Source organism: Podarcis vaucheri (assembly GCF_965113315.1).
Source record: "Podarcis vaucheri genome assembly, chromosome: 17".
Lineage (NCBI taxonomy): Eukaryota > Metazoa > Chordata > Lepidosauria > Squamata > Lacertidae > Podarcis > Podarcis vaucheri.
The window spans coordinates 9,891,670-9,910,238 of record NC_138755.1 but is presented as its reverse complement, the minus strand read 5'-3'; the positions used below and the strand labels follow the sequence as shown (position 1 = coordinate 9,910,238).

Here is an 18,569-nt window from a genome sequence, read left to right as displayed (position 1 = left end):
TTATCTCCGAACTGCAGAACATCCCCCGTCCAAAGAGGGCAGGAAATCTCTCTCCTGCAGGGGAGGGGAGAGGGAGGGAGTGGGGAGGGGGCTTGGCCCAGGCTCCTTCATCAAAGCAGCTCCTTCCAGTGGCCAAATAGCGCCTGTCAATAAAGAGAGGTGGCCGCAGGGGGAATTTGTAAGGAACGAGGTGGCAGCAAAAGCAGGAGCCTAATTGATTTGAAGTCCCCAACCCAGCAGCAAATAACAATAATAATTATACGCACGCTCTGGCGGAGGGAAGCAGAGGAGGAGAGAGGAAGCGGCCGCGAATCATGGCCCCCAAGCATGGTAGCCTGCAGCAGCCATGTGGCCGGCTTCGGGGGTAGAGTGCCTGGACAACGCGGGCTGCTCACCTTCTTCCAAGGCTCTAGAATCAGAGGCTGGCACCTCCTGTTTCGTCTTTGAGGAGACCCTTGTGGCACGGCTTCTACATGCCCCCGCAGCTTGCCACCCAGGCCTCTTTACAGCCAGCAATCAGGTGACACCCCATTTCACCTCGGGATCCTCCGGCCATCGGACGGGGTTTCGCGGCCTTCCTGCCGGCCCTTCTGCCACAGGGGATTAAAAATGACCGCCTTGGTTGACCTTTGGAAGAGGAAAGATGGCTTTGGCCCGGTGACATCTGGCAGGTGAGGAAAGGGGCTTTTGGGGAGTGGCGGGAAAAGGATGGTTGGCATCTCCCTTCGAAAGAAAAGGCAGAGGGGACTGAGTTCCAATGATTTTATTTTAGCAAAGACGGTTGTTAAGGTCTTTCGATTCATAGTTTGCCCAGAAAGGACCGGTGGTTCCTTTTCTTGCAATTTTTTGTTGTTGTTAAACAAAAACCCATTCTTACTCTTGTGGTACACAGCTCCATATTTTTCTCTCTTAGACTGAATAGCTTATATGTTTTTATGGTAATTTTTTTACTGTATCATCAGTCCAGAATAAGGATGTCTAGTAGCGCAATTAATCTTAAGACTATTCTCCCTCCAATTGCCCTTTTTGTGTGGGGAACTTTTTGTTCCTGATGAATTCTTCATCTCTCCTCACCCAGCCCCCCTTACTGCCTGACTGCTGATCCCACTGCTAAAATCTAATTTAAGAAAAGAAATGGCATCTGTAAGGCCTAGAAAACATAACTGCAGAATGCAATTTTCACAGCAATCTGAAACTACATTTACAAGCCAAATAGATTTTGCATTGAAATCCAAATCCAGTTCTGTATAGTAACTAGAGTGGCATCCGTCGAGCAGCGCTGATCTGTCACAGGGTCCTCCTTCATTTTTCTATATGGCAATTACAGTTAAATAATCACCGCTAATCAATAGGTTTGAAACTTCCACCTGCACTCCCGTTTGAATTTCAAAGATTCTTGTGATCTCTGTGCTAATCTTGGAAATTATCACTGTTGTTATTTAAACTGCTGTGATATCATTCGTTTGCTCGGCAATTGCATCTCTTATCGTGCCTCATCACCCACATGGTTTCCTACCGGAGTGCAATTTGTAACAAAATTGAGCGATTATGACTTCTTGCTTCACGTGTGGCTCATTTGTGTTTTCTACCAGATTGACACAGCGCTTTTTTATCTACAATTCCCTGCTCCTCCTCATACAGAAGATGAACTCACATGCCGTACAGTCATCTCTGTAAACATGTAAAATAGTCATCTATGTAAAAAGAAAAGAAAAGTGTGTGATATATTGTTAATGACATGCACATATTTTTTTTAAATTTTTATTTTTCTTGATATGATACAACACTGTAATGGCATCGGCATTTTAAAAATAAGAGATGCATTTTCTCCCCTGGATTAACAGTTGTTGCAGTAAGGGCCTCTTCAGACATTACACACTTCCTCAATGGCAAACACTTCCATGTAGGAAAATTGTGCGCGCGTGTGAAAATTGTGTTTAGATTGTTATGTGTGTGACAATTGCACATGTGTCTGTCTCACGGTGAGCACACGTGCGGGAGGTCTTGGCTCCCAATGCATGTATTTCCCACTGCATGTGAAATGGTCTCATACTGAACTGCCACATGCATGGCAAATATTTTGTGCTTTCCACACACACATACCGGTACCCCAAATGCTAGAAATTCATTGATCCTGGAAACGATGCAAAGAGTCAGCGAGCTTTATCTTTACAAACATTCCTCTCTTCAGGAAAAATATAATTTACTTATAATTATATATACAATATAAGTATATATAATCTCCCCTTCATTACATCAGTAGTCCTAGGGCAGTTTTTAACCTCTGTTAAAAATACATTTAAATATAACTACCAACCAAAAGCAAAACCCTGCTGCAGCAGCCGAGAGCAATTAACAATATTTATTATGTATATATACATTCATTATTAAAAATTTATACACATCCACATAATACCATGTACAAAAACAACATATAGTATCTATCTTTTAATTATGGTACTTGTGATGTACAGTACATGACAAACACTGGGGTCACAGTCCCTCGTAGGGTTTTGTACCCGTTAAAGACACTGATTTAAATTGGCTTTAAGTCCTCCTAACTCTGTGCTGTTTTGCGGCCACAGTGTATTTATTTATAAGATGTATGACTATGCCAATGCATGTGATAAGAAAACCGAAGGCAGGAAGTTAGCGTGGTAATATAACATTTTTAGGATGAAGCAATGATCCAGAATCCTGTTAACCTGAAATATTTGGATTTAAGTTAGTTTCTGTTTCACTGAAAGTCAATGTAACTAATTTGGGGCAAACAGAGAAACAATTGATTAAAGTAAGTCATGGATTAGCTGTATTAGGTTTAACCAGTACAGTATACAGTATACTCATTTAAAGTGGATTTTTTCCTTCAATGGGGGGAATAAAAAGATGAATAAATGCCCTGAACTTGTGGGTGTTCAATGAGCTCTGCTTCTCAATTTTAGACACCGTATACTTTGTTGTCCTTCTTTCTTGTGCTGTCCTCCAGTTTTAGGGGAAAATATTGAAGGCAAAATGAAAACATGTGACAGTCGACGTCTCCGACTTGTAAATCACAGAACTGTGGTTTGTTTGTTTTTTGTTGTTGTTGTTGTTTTTTAAGCCCCCTGTGTTTTAAAAGTCTGGTGCGTACGAGTTGAAAGTAGCTCGTAATTTTTGTCCGTGTGCATGCATAAGAATGGCTTTGAAAAGGCCTCAGATGTTGCTGATTGGGACGCCAAACCCTCCTGATGACATTTGCAAAACCATTTCCTCTATTTCTCAAACATTTTTATCGCCTGACACTCAAACAAAGGACTGTGGCAGCCACTCAGAATAAGCATTGCCATCTCAGTCATGATTCTTAATCTAACATTTTGTATGGGGAGTCCAAGTGAGCCAGGCATCTGAGGGGAGCCGGGCCTTGTGGACGGATATGTTTTTAAAGCCTTGAATATGATGGCATTTTCCTGAGCAGGAATTCACTTTGTAATCAGGGCAGTTTCATAATCTATTGAGAAAAAGGACAACAATAATAATAAAACCCTGTTCCCAAGTCAATTACTAATATCAATCAAAGCATTTGCAAATTTCCTTATTCACAGTTGTGCACCACCTGGCTCATATTTGCATGTTTAAATTTGGACTCAGCTCTCTGCAGATTTTGACCACTGTGCATTGTTTCTAGCCGAAAGGGCGACATGAAGGAGCTTCTGTGAGGCGGGAAAACGTAACGGAGAGTCAAGTAGTCATTTGGGCCCTTAGAGAAGAATTCCTCCTCTCAATGCACTGGGCAAATTCTGACTACGCATTTGCAGTTGGTCTTCACAACCAGGGAGTCAAAGCATTACAAAATGGGCTTACTTCTTGTGCAGGTACACCAGCATATTTCCAACTCTCTGTTTTGGTTCCAATCTACCTATAGATTGGAGATCCCTTCCAACCACACAATTCTACGATTCTACAACTTCCGCAACTCTCATCTGGCATATTTGGCCATTAGCAGATAGAACGAGCCTTTCAGCAGCATTCCGTTGCTTCCTGTCCTCGCTGGTAGGCAGAGCTTGAGAGAACTTTTCTTCCTCTTTCATAACAGAAGACAGAGGGTCAGCGGAGCCAGCCCTGTCATTCGACAAAGTGAATTGGATGCTACAGGCAGCACATGTTTGGGGTTAGAGGAGCAAAGGCAAAGACTTTGAGGGCAGAGTTTTGTGAGTTGTCAAATGCCCTGCCCTTTCCTGCTACCCCGCTGCCATGAGACCTCCGGGTACAGGGCGCTATATAAATTCAATAAAAATAAATTTTAAAAAATTGCTTGTAGGTCTGGTGGAAGATTCCCACAGGGATCTGGTTGGCCACTGTGAGATCAGGATGCTGAAGTAGATGGGCCATTGGCCTGATCCTGCAGGCTCCTCTTATGTTCTTAAGATCAGAAGCTCAGCGGTTCGAATCCCCGCGACGGGGTGAGCTCCCGTTGCCCAGTCCCTGCTCCTGCTCCTGCCAACCTAGCAGTTCGAAAACACGTCAAAGTGCAAGTAGATAAATAGGCGGGAAGGTAAACGGCATCTCTGTGCGCTGCTTTGGTTCGCCAGAAACAGCTTAGTCATGCTGGCCACATGACCTGGAAGCTGTAAGCCAGCTCCCTCAGCCAGTAAAGCGAGATGAGCGCCGCAACCCCAGAGTCGGCCACGACTGGACCTAATGGTCAGGGGTCCCTTTACCTTTACCTTTAAGATGACACTGACAGTCTGGTATGTGAGGTGGGGGGGGGGTGGAGAGACACTGTTTCATTCTTCCCCTCAGCTCCAAAATAGCCTTGACCCTGCTGGCGATGTTGATGGGCAGAGGGTTCAGATCTGATGGAAGGATAGTCCTTTTTCACGCCCAATGTGTATCAGACTTATGGCGATACCACTCATTTGAACACAGCTAGGCAAAAATATGGGTTGCCCTCTCTGCCATTATTAGCAGCCATTGAAAACATCACATTCAGTGAAATGGAGAGTAAACCTCTGGCTACAGAAGAGCAGGCTAATGCGTGCCTTGTTTTCACTTCCATGCCTCACCGGTAAGTTTCCAGAGATACCAGGTCTTATCTGCCCAGGGTCTCTGGTGTGTTCTCCTTCTTATTCTGTGTTGAGCTTCATTGATAAGCCAGTCCAGGCAGGGCTGTGGCATTTGTGGGCTTGCTGTGGCCAAGCACCCCTCATCTCTTGCAGCAGTAATTCAAGGCTGTCGTCCGAACCACACAGACCTTCTGGATTTGAAATGGGAGCTGCATCTCTGGGGGAAAGCGGTTCCCGGAAGAGAAGCCCCAGAGGAGAACAGCCACATGCCCCCTTTCCGCAGTGAACGGCAGGCTCTGCCTCACATTTCACATGTGCTTCATAGGGCAGCCGACGGGTGCAAGCAAATGGTTTTGCTACCCCCATGCATAGCCTGAACTGGGGAGAATCTCCCTGTGCTGGAGAGCAAGATAAATGTAGGAGGCAGGCAGGAGGATTATCAGTGCTAAGACAACTTCTCTGGACCCTCCCTTTTCTAACGGTTTCCTGGACTAAGCCTTCTTCTTTTTTTGCATGCCCTCTCAAGGGTTGGAGGAGAGAGGCAGTTTCTTACCAACATCCAGAGACAACCCCTCCCCGGCACTATTGATGACTGAATCGCTTATTCTGAACCAGCTACTGTGTTTTTCTGTTTAGGGGTTTGGTTCCTGATTCTGGGTGCTTCCAGAGGGGCGTTTGTTGCCAATGGGTGCTCTTCACACATGCAATTCATTTGCAGCATCTACACAGCATCCTTGGCATTGAAATATCAGCTCATATTCCCCTGCTCCATCTCAATTTAACCTGATTTTTACCCTTTCAAGGAAAAATCCTACGTGTGTGTGTGTGTGTGTGTGTGTGTGTGTGTGTGTGTGTGTGAAAACACATTGCCATCAACCTGGTTGCAATAGCTGAGTGGCCTGTTCACGATACTATTATCCCTTTGGGAATAACCTTCATGGAAAATGTTTGACCAATTGTATTTTATTTTTGGAAATTTTTATAATAATATCTAGGGGGAAAAGGGAATAGCCTTCAGGCTGAGTTTCGATTTCAGTGAGCAGGAGGGCAGGGGAAAAGACTCTCTGATCCAGTTCTGAGTTTAGGCCCAAGTTCAGTTCTTCTCCTTCTTAACAATCACAAGGGCTATGGACACATATACTTTAAAAATAAATAATTAAGGTCAAGATTTTCAGGAATTAAAGTAGACTAGGAGTGTTCCCATACTTGCATTATTGTCCCAAGACAGTTCCCTCAACCTCTGCAGCTATTGCACAAGAATGGGAATTCCATGAATGGTCTGGAGGCAGAGCAAAGCTGCAAATAGTGAGTCATCTATTCCAACCCCCTGCAATGGCGTACCATGGGGGGAGGCTACTGGGGCGATTGCCCAGCGAGCAAAAATCTTTCAGGGCGCGCCTCTGCAGTTGCCGCCCCAACCGGAGGTGCTCCCCATCCCTCCCACCCACCAACCTCACCTGAGCAGCACACCGAGCAGGAGCTGGGAGAGGACAGGCCCTTGCATTCCCCCAGCAACACAGCGAGACTCATGGCCATGGCAGTGGCGGTGCCCCGGCCCAAGGAGGCACACGCACATGGTCCGCTGCTACACTGCAACTCTGTCTGGCAGCAGCAACAGCGCTGCATGGAGGTGCTGGTTTGTGGGCACAATACTTGCCTTAGGGGGTGCAATATTTCCCTTGCCCTGGGTGCTGGCATCCCACGCTACGTCACTGACCCCTGCAGTGCAGGAAGCGCAGCTAAAAGATGGCCAGCCAAACATGGTCAAATGTCTTTCTTGGGAAACTGGAGGGAATCCCTAAGTGCACGTTACAAGAATGAGAGGCAGAGGGAAATTTCTTTGCCACTGAACCCCCCATGCCTCAGGGACTGGGGAGCGGGGATGAGTTAAGTTCTTTCAGTAGACAGGCTGTCATTCCCAGGCAGACTTGCACCCTTGCGCGCCCCCCCCCATAAATTAACCAGCAGGGTTTCTGACAAACCTGTGAGAGCCTTGGAATTCTGATTTAGTCCTAAATGAAGGGAAAACACAACACTCTGCACCCCCATTCAGCAAGCAAGCCGGCAAGCAATATGAAAAAGAAATGTTCACAATGCATGTCACCATTTTTGTAGCTTGATCTTTTTCACTGGCCTGTTGAACTGATCCAGGCCAGCCAGCCATTGCCCGACTGAGGTTCAGGGGACTTAAATCAGGTATAGGCAAACTCGGCCCTCCAGATGTTTTGGGACTACAACTCCCATCATCCCTAGCTAACAGGACCAGTGGTCAGGGATGATGGGCATTGTGGTCCCAAACATCTGGAGGGCCATGTTTTCCTGTGCCTGCCTTAAATATATAAATGCATTGGGGAGAAAATGGTTTTCCAGAGACCCAGACCTGCTCCCCCCGCTTCTTGACTGAGCATGAAAGCACAGGAATAGCCCCCTCCCCCAATACAGAACATTAAAGAAACTCACACAAGGCTGTGGCCAACCTTCCACCCACTGCCTGTGGCTCACAGCGCGACCGCATTTACGATTATCTGCTGAGAACGTCTACCTCAATCGAACCACACCATCTCTCCGTGACAGCTGGGGATTCCCCACACATCTGATTTTCGTAGACACCTGTGATAAAAGCCCTCAGAGAATCACAGCCATAGTGAACAGCAAGATCCAGCAGCTTTTGCTGCCCCCCCCCAGATCACAGGCCCTCCAAGTGTCCCTATTTTCCAGGGACGTCCCTAAATTAGAGAAGCCATCCTGGTTTCCAATTTGATCCTGAAATGTCTTGCTTTCCCTTAAAGGTAAAGGGACCCCTGAACATTAGGTCCAGTCGTGGCCGACTCTGGGGTTGCGGCGCTCATCTCGCTCTATAGGCCGAGGGAGCCGGCGTGCAGCTTCCGGGTCATGTGGCCAGCATGACGAAGCCGCTTCTGGAGAAACCAGAGCAGCGCACAGAAACACGGTTTAACTTCCCGTCGGAGCGGTACCTATTTATCTACTTGCACTTTGACGTGCTTTTGAACTGCTAGGTTGGCAGGAGCAGGGACCGAGCAACGGGAGCTCACCCTGTCGCGGGGATTCGAGCCACCGACCTTCTGGTCGACAAATCCTAGGCTCAGTGCTTTAACCCTCAGCGCCACCCGCGTCCCATTGCTTTTCCTTGGGATGTCCCTGTTTTCATTGGATAAATATTGGAGGGTACATATGTTGGAAGCTGCTCAAAGAGGCTGGGGCAACTCAGTCAGATGTGTGGGGTATAAACAGTAAAATGTTCACTACGGAATGGGACGTCCCTATTTTCATCAGAGAAATGCTGGAGTGGATGAGATCACAGGACTGCTCATCTGAGCACTGGCTGCAATGTTACCCAAATGTGATTGTACCATAGATTCCTATACAGTCGTACCTTGGACCCCGAATGCCTTGGTACTCGGACGTTTTGGCTCCCGAACTGCACAAACCCAGAAGTGAGTGTTCTGGTTTGCGAACTTTCTTTGGAACCCGAATGTCTGATGAGGCTTCCACGTCTTCCAATTAGCTGCTGGAGCTTCCTGCAGCCAATCAGAAGCCGCGGTTTGGTTTCCAAATATTTTGGAAGTCGGAGTTCCAGAACGGATTCCGTTCGTCTTCCAAGGTACGACTGTAATGAACTGCATTATGAGAAAGGCAGTTTCTTTTTTTTAAAAATAATTTTTTATTAAGTTTTACACAAATATCTCCAATTAACAATTTTCCAATTAACATATTTTCATCTTTAGGATTTCCCTTAGCTTCTCTGACAATCATCCGTATTTAAATTTATTATCTACGCATTATCCAAAATTAATATCACCTTTTGATATACCTTTACCAACATATTTGCATTTTTGCAATATTCCTTATTCTTTCACAAAGCTTCTTTAAAACCCACTAGCGTTGTTTGCTCATCACATACACTCTTCAAATACTCAGAAAATTTTCCCCAGTCCTCAATGAACTTGTGATCTCGTTGGTATCTTATTTTTCCAGTTAGTTTGTCCAGTTCTGCATAGTCCGTTAACTTCATTCTCCATTCCTCAAGAGTCGGTAGTTCTTCCTGCTTCCATTTTTGGGCCATTAATATTCTCACTGCAGTTGTTGCATACTGAAAGAGTTTATGGTCCTTTCTATTTATTTCATTTCTTGTTATTCCTAAAAGAAAGTCTTCTGGTTTCTTTACAAAATTATATTTCAACATCTTCTTTAACTCATTATATATCATCTCCCAGAACCCCTTCACTTTCTTACATTCCCACCACATGTGAAAAAATGTGGTGAGAATATCAACCAAATCCCCTCTATCTATATGCTTGTAGCTCTTCTTCAGGCACTGCCAGTTTGTATTGGATAGCATGCAGATATACTGAGCTGTGAGGTGATAAATTGAATGATTCCTATTATTAGATCTTGTAAAAGTGATGCCTGAGTAGACATGTGGTCAGAGCTGGCCTCTGGATTTATGGCAGGATCCAGTCTCTATGTTTGAGTCTGTTGTGTGGCCTGCATGTGGTAGCGAGGCAGACGTTTTAGATCAGGTTTAGTCCCAAACTGTGGTCCATGGACTCAGGTGTGGACTTTGGAAATCTTTGATAATATAGCACCTTGTGTGAGGCAAACATTTGGTCCCCCAAATGGAACTTCTCCATTATGGATTTCTCCATTTTGTGCTCCCACAGCTCAGTGCCTTTTGTGAGGGAATCTCCTGTAGCTCCCTAAATCCGGCACTGCATGTGTTATCAATGCCCTGTGAGCGTCATTTGGGTGGTTCGTGGCATTTTCGTGGATTGATTTTTGAAGATGCGAGATGTAATGGACCCCTGGATGGTTAAGTCCAGTCAAAGGCGACTATGGGGTGCGGCGCCCATCTTGCTTCAGGCTGAGGGAGCTGGTGTTTGTCCACAGATAGTTTTCCGGGTCATGTGGCCAGAGCCATAGCTAGGTGATCTTGCGCCCTGGCAGAACTGTACAGATTGCGCCCCCTAGCCACTGACAAATTAGCTCTTCTTTCTGCCTCTCTTCCCAACCCCCCTCCATTCAATTCACCCTCTATTTAAAACCTTTTCTTATGAGGAAATAATCAATATTTTTATTTATAGACATATTTATGGACATTTTTAAAACAGTATTGTGTGCGTCTCCTTGCCTGTGCCCCTGGCGGGGGCCCACTTCACCACCCCCTAGCTATGGCCCTGCATGTAGCCAGCATGACTAAACCACTTCTGGCACAACGGGACACCGTGACAATTGCCAGAGCACACAGAAACTCCAGTTACCTTCCTGCCGCCGTGGTACCTATTTATCTATTTGCACTGGTGTGCTTTTGAACTGCTAGGTTCGCAGGAGCTGGGACAGAGCAACGGGAGCTCACCCCTGTGCGCGGATTTGAACCACCAACCTTATGATCGGCAAGCCCAAGAGGCTCAGTGGTTTAGACCACAGCGCCACCCGCATCCCTATGTGAGATGGTACATCCATCACATAAATAAAACATTCATTGAGATTTAACTGTGTTTTTATTGCTGCTTTTATTTATTGCATTTTAGTGTACAGTGGTACCTCGGGTTACAGACGCTTCAGGTTACAGATGCTTCAGATTACAGACTCCGCTAACCCAGAAATAGTACCTCGGGTTAAGAACTTGGCTTCAGGATAAGAACAGAAATCGCACGGCTGTGGCACAGCGGCAGTGGGAGGCCTCATTAGCTAAAGTGGTACCTCAGGTTAAGAACAGTTTCAGGTTCAGAACAGACCTCAAGAACGAATTAAGTTCTTAATCCGAGTTACCGCTGTATTACAGTTTGAATTTAAATAGCAAGACATTAAATGCAATGGGTGAAATTCGACGTCCCACTATGATGAATCTTCCGCCTGCAAGTGTTTCAGCTGACCAGGACGAATAATCCTCCCTCTCCTCTCTTGTGCGCTGTGCTGTTTCTTTGCCTCTCATGTCAGGAAAGAGTGCAAAAATCATGAAGCATCTACTGCAGTGCTTTACAATTGCCACAATAAGCAGAACAAGCATTAAGTGGTCTGCCAAGGCCCTCAGTTATTTTCAAATGGTCTGTATGGAAAAAACCGTGGGTTTAGATTAATGGTTTATTTGTAAGGACAGACAGGGTTACCACCCAAGGCCTGTGTGGCAGAAGTGTCATTGCCCAAGATGAGCTAAAGTTCATTGATGAAACATCGGAGTGGTTTTAGTGGTAACTCTAGGTGGGAAGTAGTGTTCTGTCACTTTCTTATCTGGATCTATTCTGTGGTAAATTATTTGGCCTTTTCAACCTTCCCCCCACCCACCTATTCGTTGGGTAGTTTGAGAAAAGTCTGATGTTAATCCCTGTCACAGCTCACCACAGGTTTTTGCTTCTCCTGTCCATGTGGACTCTAGAACCTGGAATATGTACACTTGAGACTTGTATCATATACAGTGGTACCTCGGTTTAGGAACTTAAGCCGTTCCGGAAGTCTCTTCTTAAACCAAAACAGTTCTTAAACCAAGGCACGCTTTCCCTAATGAGGCCTCTCGCCGCCGTGCCCTTCCACCATTCAACTTCCGTTGTTAGACCGAGGTAGAGTTTGCAAACTGGGAGACTACTTCCAGTTTTGCAGAGTTCGTAAACCGAATAGTTCATAAACAGGGCTGTTCTTTAACTGAGGTGCCACTGTATGGTGATTCTGGTAAAGCTGAACCAAATCAGCATAATGTTGCAAACTGGTGACTTGCCAAGCTGAAATTTTGCAGCTTTCCCTTTCCACTGTGTGACAAGGCGAGTGAGAAAGGTCCAGTTTTGTTGTAGCTGAGACAAGTCACCCAGGTCCCTTGCCCTCTAGTCAGGATTGACAAAGTTCTCTTCTTCCCTTTACAAAAGTGGACTTGTAAAAATTATGGGATGGCTCAAAGAAGAGCGGTAATAGCTTCTCGTTTGGGGAGTGGGAACTGTTTTGGTTGAAACTTGAGAACGCATTATGCTCCCTCCATCTGAAACACATTTCTAGAAGTAAATGTTAACACTCCATTAGTGCCTAAAATCCAAATATTAAACACTGAAAACTAAAAGTCTGAAAACGAGGAGAATCTGCTAACAACATTTACATAAATACATTTCTTCTCCTGCTAACAAACTAGTCTTTGCCAAAAGAACTGGCATCCCTCGCCACGGCGTTTGTGACTAAATTTCTGAAAACCAGGAAACTAGGATCGCAAATAATCTGGTTTGCCTCATCTCCAAAATTCAATTGGGTTTGTTAAGCGGCTTAGTTTAGGGGGCCCACCACCCACCGGCTTCTGCGATGCCCACATTTCATGACTTGTGGGAGTAGCTGGTTGGTTGGTGTGATTTGATGTGGTCTTCCTCACTTTCTTTCTCTTCTCCCCACAGATGAGAAGCGAAGAAAAAATGATGGAGAAGCTGGAGGCCTCTCAGCCGCCGGTTGCCCCAGAACAGCAAAACCCGCAGCCACCAGTCTCCCCAATTGATATCCCCTCCCCAGCTACTGGGGGGGATGAGGTTGAGGCCACCCCATCACCCACAAGCCCCACCTCTTCCTCCCCTCCAGCCAAGGGGAGCCCTTCTCCTCCTGACCCGCCCCCAGCCCCATTACCTCACAACGTCCCGGTCATCAGCCTGAGCTACAGCAGCAAGCCCCCCACCCACGTCGATGTCCCCACCACTCAGCTCACTGCCCTGCACCCCATTCCCAGCCTCTTACAGCTCTCAGCTCTTCCGGCTGGTCCTCCTCCGCCCCCTATGGCGAATCTAGCTGGAGTGAGGAGCCCCCTTTTGGCCCCACAGTACCAGCCTCAGTACCAGCCCTTTCTCAACAGGTAAGTCCTGAGTGGAAATAATCAGGTTTGCAGGGTGGGGAGGGTGGGAGGAAATCCCGGCAATGGAAATAAGTCAGCAATCGGAATGGAATTGAAGTTTGATCTGATCCCATCCACATTTAAAGGCGAAGCTACTTGATTTGCGCTTTCTGGAAGAGCACTGAAACGTAGCCGTCCTTCAGAATTCATTACTGCTGTAGATTTTGCAATGCAAAATTCTCCAGCACATATCAGGGCAAAGTGTGCATGCGAATGGGCAGATTTTGTGAGAGTAACGTATGAAAATGCATTATATTGGGCGAAATTGCCTAGGAAGATGTACGTGTTACAAAAAATTCACAGCAAAGTGCTGACGAATTTTTGTGAGAAATTATTGTTACCGTCTTGGCCCGAATATAAGCCGTACCTTTGAAATTCGGGGGGGGGGGGGGAGAGACAATACCCGAATATAAGCTGCTCCCTTAAAATTCCGCAGGCACTCACACCCATAAATGGCAAATGCAGAAGAAAATCCTATGGGTACTAGAGAGGACCCGCAAGTGGTTTAAACACCTGTTTGTAGCACCATACATGCAAATAAAAAAATCAACACTGCACTGTAAAATACGGGGAAAGTGATGAATGACATTAGAATTAATTGCACAACAGTCTCAAGCTCGCAAATTGGCAATAAAACATTTTTTGTTCCATTTTACCGTATGTCTGTTTCAGCAGCGATATCGTAAAAGCCAATTTTTGTAAAGTCACGAATTTAACTTTTCATGGTTGGAATTTGGAAAAAAGTGCCAACATGGTATTATTATTATTATTATTATTATTATTAGTGTTTGTAAAATTGCAAGCTGACATGGAAATGTAGAGAACTGAAGACTGCAAAAATTATAAATGGACAGAAACCGAAATTGGCATATATTGGCCTTCCCTAATCAGTCCCAGCCTAGACCAGGGGTTGCCAAACTTTTTGGACCAGTGGGTGTATTTCAAATTTTTAGAGCGTACCAGAGGCACTGAGTTGCGCCAACATTGGAGGGGGGGTATCGTGCATGTGTGATGTTCCACACATGTGGCACCGGCACGCTGGGCTCCTCAAAGTGGCCAGGCAGAGTGCTGGACCTTCATCATGCTGGCACAACCCTGCTGATGAGGGTCCAGCACTGGCACTCCAGGCTCATAGAGGAGGTCAGCGGTTGGGAAGACCAACCGCCAGGAGACTCCTCCACCCCCTCAACATTGAGGGGAGCCAGCCCCTAGCTAGCCCAGAGGGTTTAAGATACCCCGGCCCCCTGGAGAGGACTGCGGGTGCCAGCCACAAAATGGCTACCATGGTGGCAGTGCATGGCACACAGTAAGGGAGAGTACAGTCATAGTGAACCTTTCCCCATAATTGTATTTCCATACTAGAAAAGGCTTAACCTGCTGAACTTCTCTCTGCCCCACAGCTGTTCAAGGTACAAGAACCATGTTTGGTCGAAACCATTGCACATGTTTTATTTTCCTGCTCATTTTGCACAAAAACTCGTGATGAATATTTAAATCCCATGCTGAAAGAAAGGTTAAATTGCCCCAACCTCTCCGGGGTTTCCTTTCTACTGAACAGTTGTAGGTTTGGGATTATGCACAACATAGCAAGATTTATGAGAGATGCTGTGAAACTACGTCACTTTGAGACTTGAGAGGCACTTTTAAAACTTATTAGGTTTGTATTAGTTTTACCTTAAAGTAACTCCTTTTATAGGGACGCGGGTGGCGCTGTGGGTTAAACCACAAAGCCTAGGACTTGCCGATCAGAAGGTCGGCGGTTCGAATCCCCACAATGGGGTGAGCTCCCGTTGCTCGGTCCCTGCTCCTGCCAACCTAGCAGTTCGAAAGCACATCAAAGTGCAAATAGATAAATAGGTACCACTCCGGTGGGAAGGTAAATGGCATTTCCGTGCGCTGCCCTGCTTCGCCAGAAGCGGCTTAGTCATGCTGGCCACATGACCAGGAAGCTGTACGCCGACTCCCTCAGCCAATAAAGCGAGATGAGTGCCGCAACCCCAGAGTCGGCCATGACTGGACCTAATGGTCAGGGGTCCCTTTACCTTTAACTCCTTTTATGAACAGATGCCAATTTTACACTTGCATCCTTTGTATTTTGTGCATGCCAATAAAGGAGATTGATTGAGAGAAGCCTGTTTGCCCACAATGCCAACCCTAAACCAAAGCCTAGGCTGCCATCCTGTACCCATTTTACCTGGGAGTAAACCCCATTAACTAGAAGGGAATTTACTTGTGAGTAGACATGTATACCATTGTACCCAAAGTGAATTGTTAATCTGCCTGATATTTATCTCATGCACAGCAGGAGACACGCCTAAGCCTCTGATCATTCGCCTTTTGGGCCCTTTTATTTGCAGAAAATAACACCTAGGGGCTGCCTAAGCTCAGGCAAACCCACTGCAAGAAAGTTGTATCCTGGTTCTTAGGGAAAAAGGAAGGGTGATCTAAAAAAATGCCAATGACCAGTGAATAAGACATACAGTCGTACCTTGGAAGTCAAATGGAATCCGTTCTGGAAGTCCGTTCAACTTCCTAAACTTTTGGAAACCAAAGCGCAGCTTCTGATTGGCTGCAGGAAGCTCCTGCAGCCAATCGGAATCCATGGAAGCCCCTCGGATTTTCGGGTTCCAAAGAACGTTTGCAAACCGGAACCAAAACGTTTGACTCCCAAGGTGTTCGGGATCCAAGGTACGACTCTATGTTTAAAACAAGGCTGCCTGTGGAAGAACAATCCTGATCTCTTCTCTTCTCCCTTTAGCATCTACATTGGCAGCTCTGGGACTTTTGGCCTCTTCCCCAACAACCGCCTCAAGCGGAGGCCGAGCCATTATGAACAGGACATCACAGAGGGTGAGTGGCTGTGGGGAAAACCTGTGGGGTAAACCTTCCATGTAGTGGGGTAAACCTTCCATGGATTAGAAAGCATAGGCAGAACTGCCCATTTTACAGGATTGGGGACTGAGGCTGCGCAGAAGTGTCTTTCTCAGGAAGGCTGGCATGCTCAGCAGAAGAGGAATGTGCCCCCAAGTTGATGCCCCTTTCGTGAATGCATTTTATCCACCCACTTACCCTTCTCCGCTTATTTGCCCAGGTCATCAGCCCCAGAAGGTGGCACGCCGGGTCTTCACCAACAGCAGGGAGCGCTGGCGGCAGCAGAACGTCAACGGCGCCTTCGCTGAGCTGCGGAAGCTCATCCCGACCCACCCGCCCGACAAGAAGTTGAGCAAGAATGAGATTCTGCGCCTGGCCATGCGATATATCAACTTCCTGGTCAAGCTGCTGAGTGACCAGGCCAGGTCAGCTGGCGGGGAGCCTCCGGAATCAGAAGCGCCTTGCAATGGCACCCCGAGGACTCCCTCGCCACCCACAGCACCCATAAAAATGGAGCAAGGGACCGTGGAGCCAGTGACTGTGCTGGGGGCAGGAGAGCCGCGGTGATGAAGAGCTCTCTGCCCAAATGTGTGCGGCCGTTGCTTCTCTCCCTCCACATGCTCAAACAGGGCTCAAACACAGCCACAGGTGTAGACTGAAGCAGCATGGAAGCACCTGGACCGAATCTCCCTTCTGGGCACTGGATGGAGGACTTGTGGTGTGGAGGCTGCTATGACCTTCTAAGGATGAATGCTGAGATTTCAGGGTCCATGAAACAGTCCCTTTGAGCAGGACATCCCACCATGCCCACCTGGTGGCATAAAAAGCAGGGACTTCTTTCCGAGGAGGAATTAGGAGCGGGGCTTTTTATGTTCATGTATCCAGCTTGGCTTGTTTCCAGAATGATCCATGAGAAGGTGTGGGGTGGGGAAGCAGCAGGGAGCTTGGCTTGTATGAGACATAACTCTTCTGTCCCCATCTCCAGTGAAGTGGGGCCCCTGGGTGGGCGAGGGGGACGGTCTTCTGTGTTTTACCTCTGCTCAATGTGCATCACTTCCAAATCCTCAAGCCCAAGCATCTATTTTGTGCAGGGTCTTTAAATCGAAATATGAGCCCGGACAAAGGAACGGGAATAAAATCAGGGTTAAGGAGTTGCTCTTGGCATTGGAACTGGGGGGGGGGGGCAGACAGCCCTCAGCTCACAGGCTCCGCCTTTCTGTTGGGAAAACCCTTCATCACAGGCCACAGGCTCAACTCCCTCTGTAAAAGCCAACAAGAGATGGGGGGAATGTGGCAAGGGGGGAGGTATTGAGTAAATAAATGGGCAGAAGAGAATGGGTTAGGCAGTCCCTCTCTCCCTGCCAATTGTCTGCTCACGACTGCAGCCCCTTGTGGCTTTTCATTAAAAAGAGCAAAAAAGCTGGAAGACTATTATATGCATCTGATATGTCACGTCTGATTTGACACTTACTAGCTCACGCTGGGTGGAATTCAACAAAATTTAATTAGGAGTAAAACTTCGCTGACTGCCACCCTCTGGATTGTGGGCAGGGGTTCAACGCACTGGAATGGGGAGGGGAAATCCTTCAGAAAGAAAACAAGGAAAAGGTTTGGCTAGCACTCTCCTCCCTGACATCCTTATAGGGATCTTTTGTTGGGATATTTTCCTTGTTACTGCATTACCTGCCGTCTGCACGTGATAAATCTCACCGTCAGAGAGAACCAGGCCTATTGATGCTTCTTTCTTCAGCTCACAGCCATAATTTTAGCAGCCTCAGTGGGCTGCAAGAGGAATTGCCCAAGTCTGAGGTTTGAGGGGCTTTGGGTGGGTGTGTTGGGACTGATGGGCATTGCCGCAGCGACTGCTGTGTCACTGCTGGTGGGCTGGTGCCTAGCTTGCGGTGGTTGGGCTGTTGATGGGAGCCCCACGGCTTCAGGAACTGCTCCCCTTCCTGGAAATGGAAGGGCGGTTTGTGCTGAGTCAGTGTCCAAACCTGCCCAACGCTTTCTGGGCCTCCTGCCAAAACCAAACGTGCCAGTGGCAGATCCAGGAGGGTGGAAGGTCCTCCTAGGCTGCTGGGTTTTATTGCGCAAAGGAGGTTGAAGAAGAAGAAGAAGAAGAAGAAGAAGAAGAAGAAGAAGAAGAAGAGGAGGAGGAGGAGGAGGAGGAGGAGGAGCAGCAGCAGCAGCAGCCTTCTGGATGGGGGGGGGGGGAGCGAGCGAAAGAAGGAAGGACAAAGCAGTATGGCGACAGCTACTGCTTATCTAAATGCACCAGCACCCAGCGGATCGCCAGATTAATGGGCCAAGGGGATGGCTGTTTTTCACAGCCATCCCTGCAGGGTGAGCTCTTGCCCCCATTGGATGTTTCAAATGGCCAGTGCAGCAGGGCTGCCCTGGTCCAGGAGATCCACCCATGTTAAGGCCAGGAGATATTTATGACCTGGAGCGTTCATGCTCTGTCCCAAGAAGAGAGAAATGTTAAAGCTGAAATCATTCCGCAATTAGACAAAATACAGACCAATCCTTTTTAATGCAATTTAACAAGTACTGCATAATCTTGCTCAATGTGTCTGCTGTGTTCTGAACCTTATTTTCCTCCCACCCACCAAATTGGAGCTTTTGTGTGTGTGTGTGTGTGTGTGTGTGTGTGTGTGTGTGTGAGAGAGAGAGAGAGAGAGAGAGAGAGAGAGAGAGAGAGCGCATTGAGATTATTTTTATTACTCCTAGGAATTGAGGATGGAAGAGGTTCGGGTAAGTGAGAGGCAATAGGGAAGGAACATGAC

At 47.0% G+C, this 18,569-nt stretch overlaps 1 protein-coding gene and 1 long non-coding RNA gene across 2 annotated transcripts in view; both read left to right on the top strand.

Moving 5' to 3' along the window:
- Positions 1-18,569, top strand: part of LOC309522167 — a 233,678-nt gene that overhangs the window by 203,008 nt on the left and 12,101 nt on the right. The window lies entirely within an intron of this gene.
- LYL1 (LYL1 basic helix-loop-helix family member) lies at positions 122-17,214 on the top strand. Its single transcript, XM_082205185.1, has 4 exons — positions 122-671; positions 12,428-12,873; positions 15,671-15,762; positions 16,004-17,214. Exons 2-4 carry the CDS (start codon positions 12,428-12,430, stop codon positions 16,348-16,350), a joined length of 885 nt encoding a protein of 294 aa, XP_082061311.1. The 5' UTR covers positions 122-671; the 3' UTR covers positions 16,351-17,214.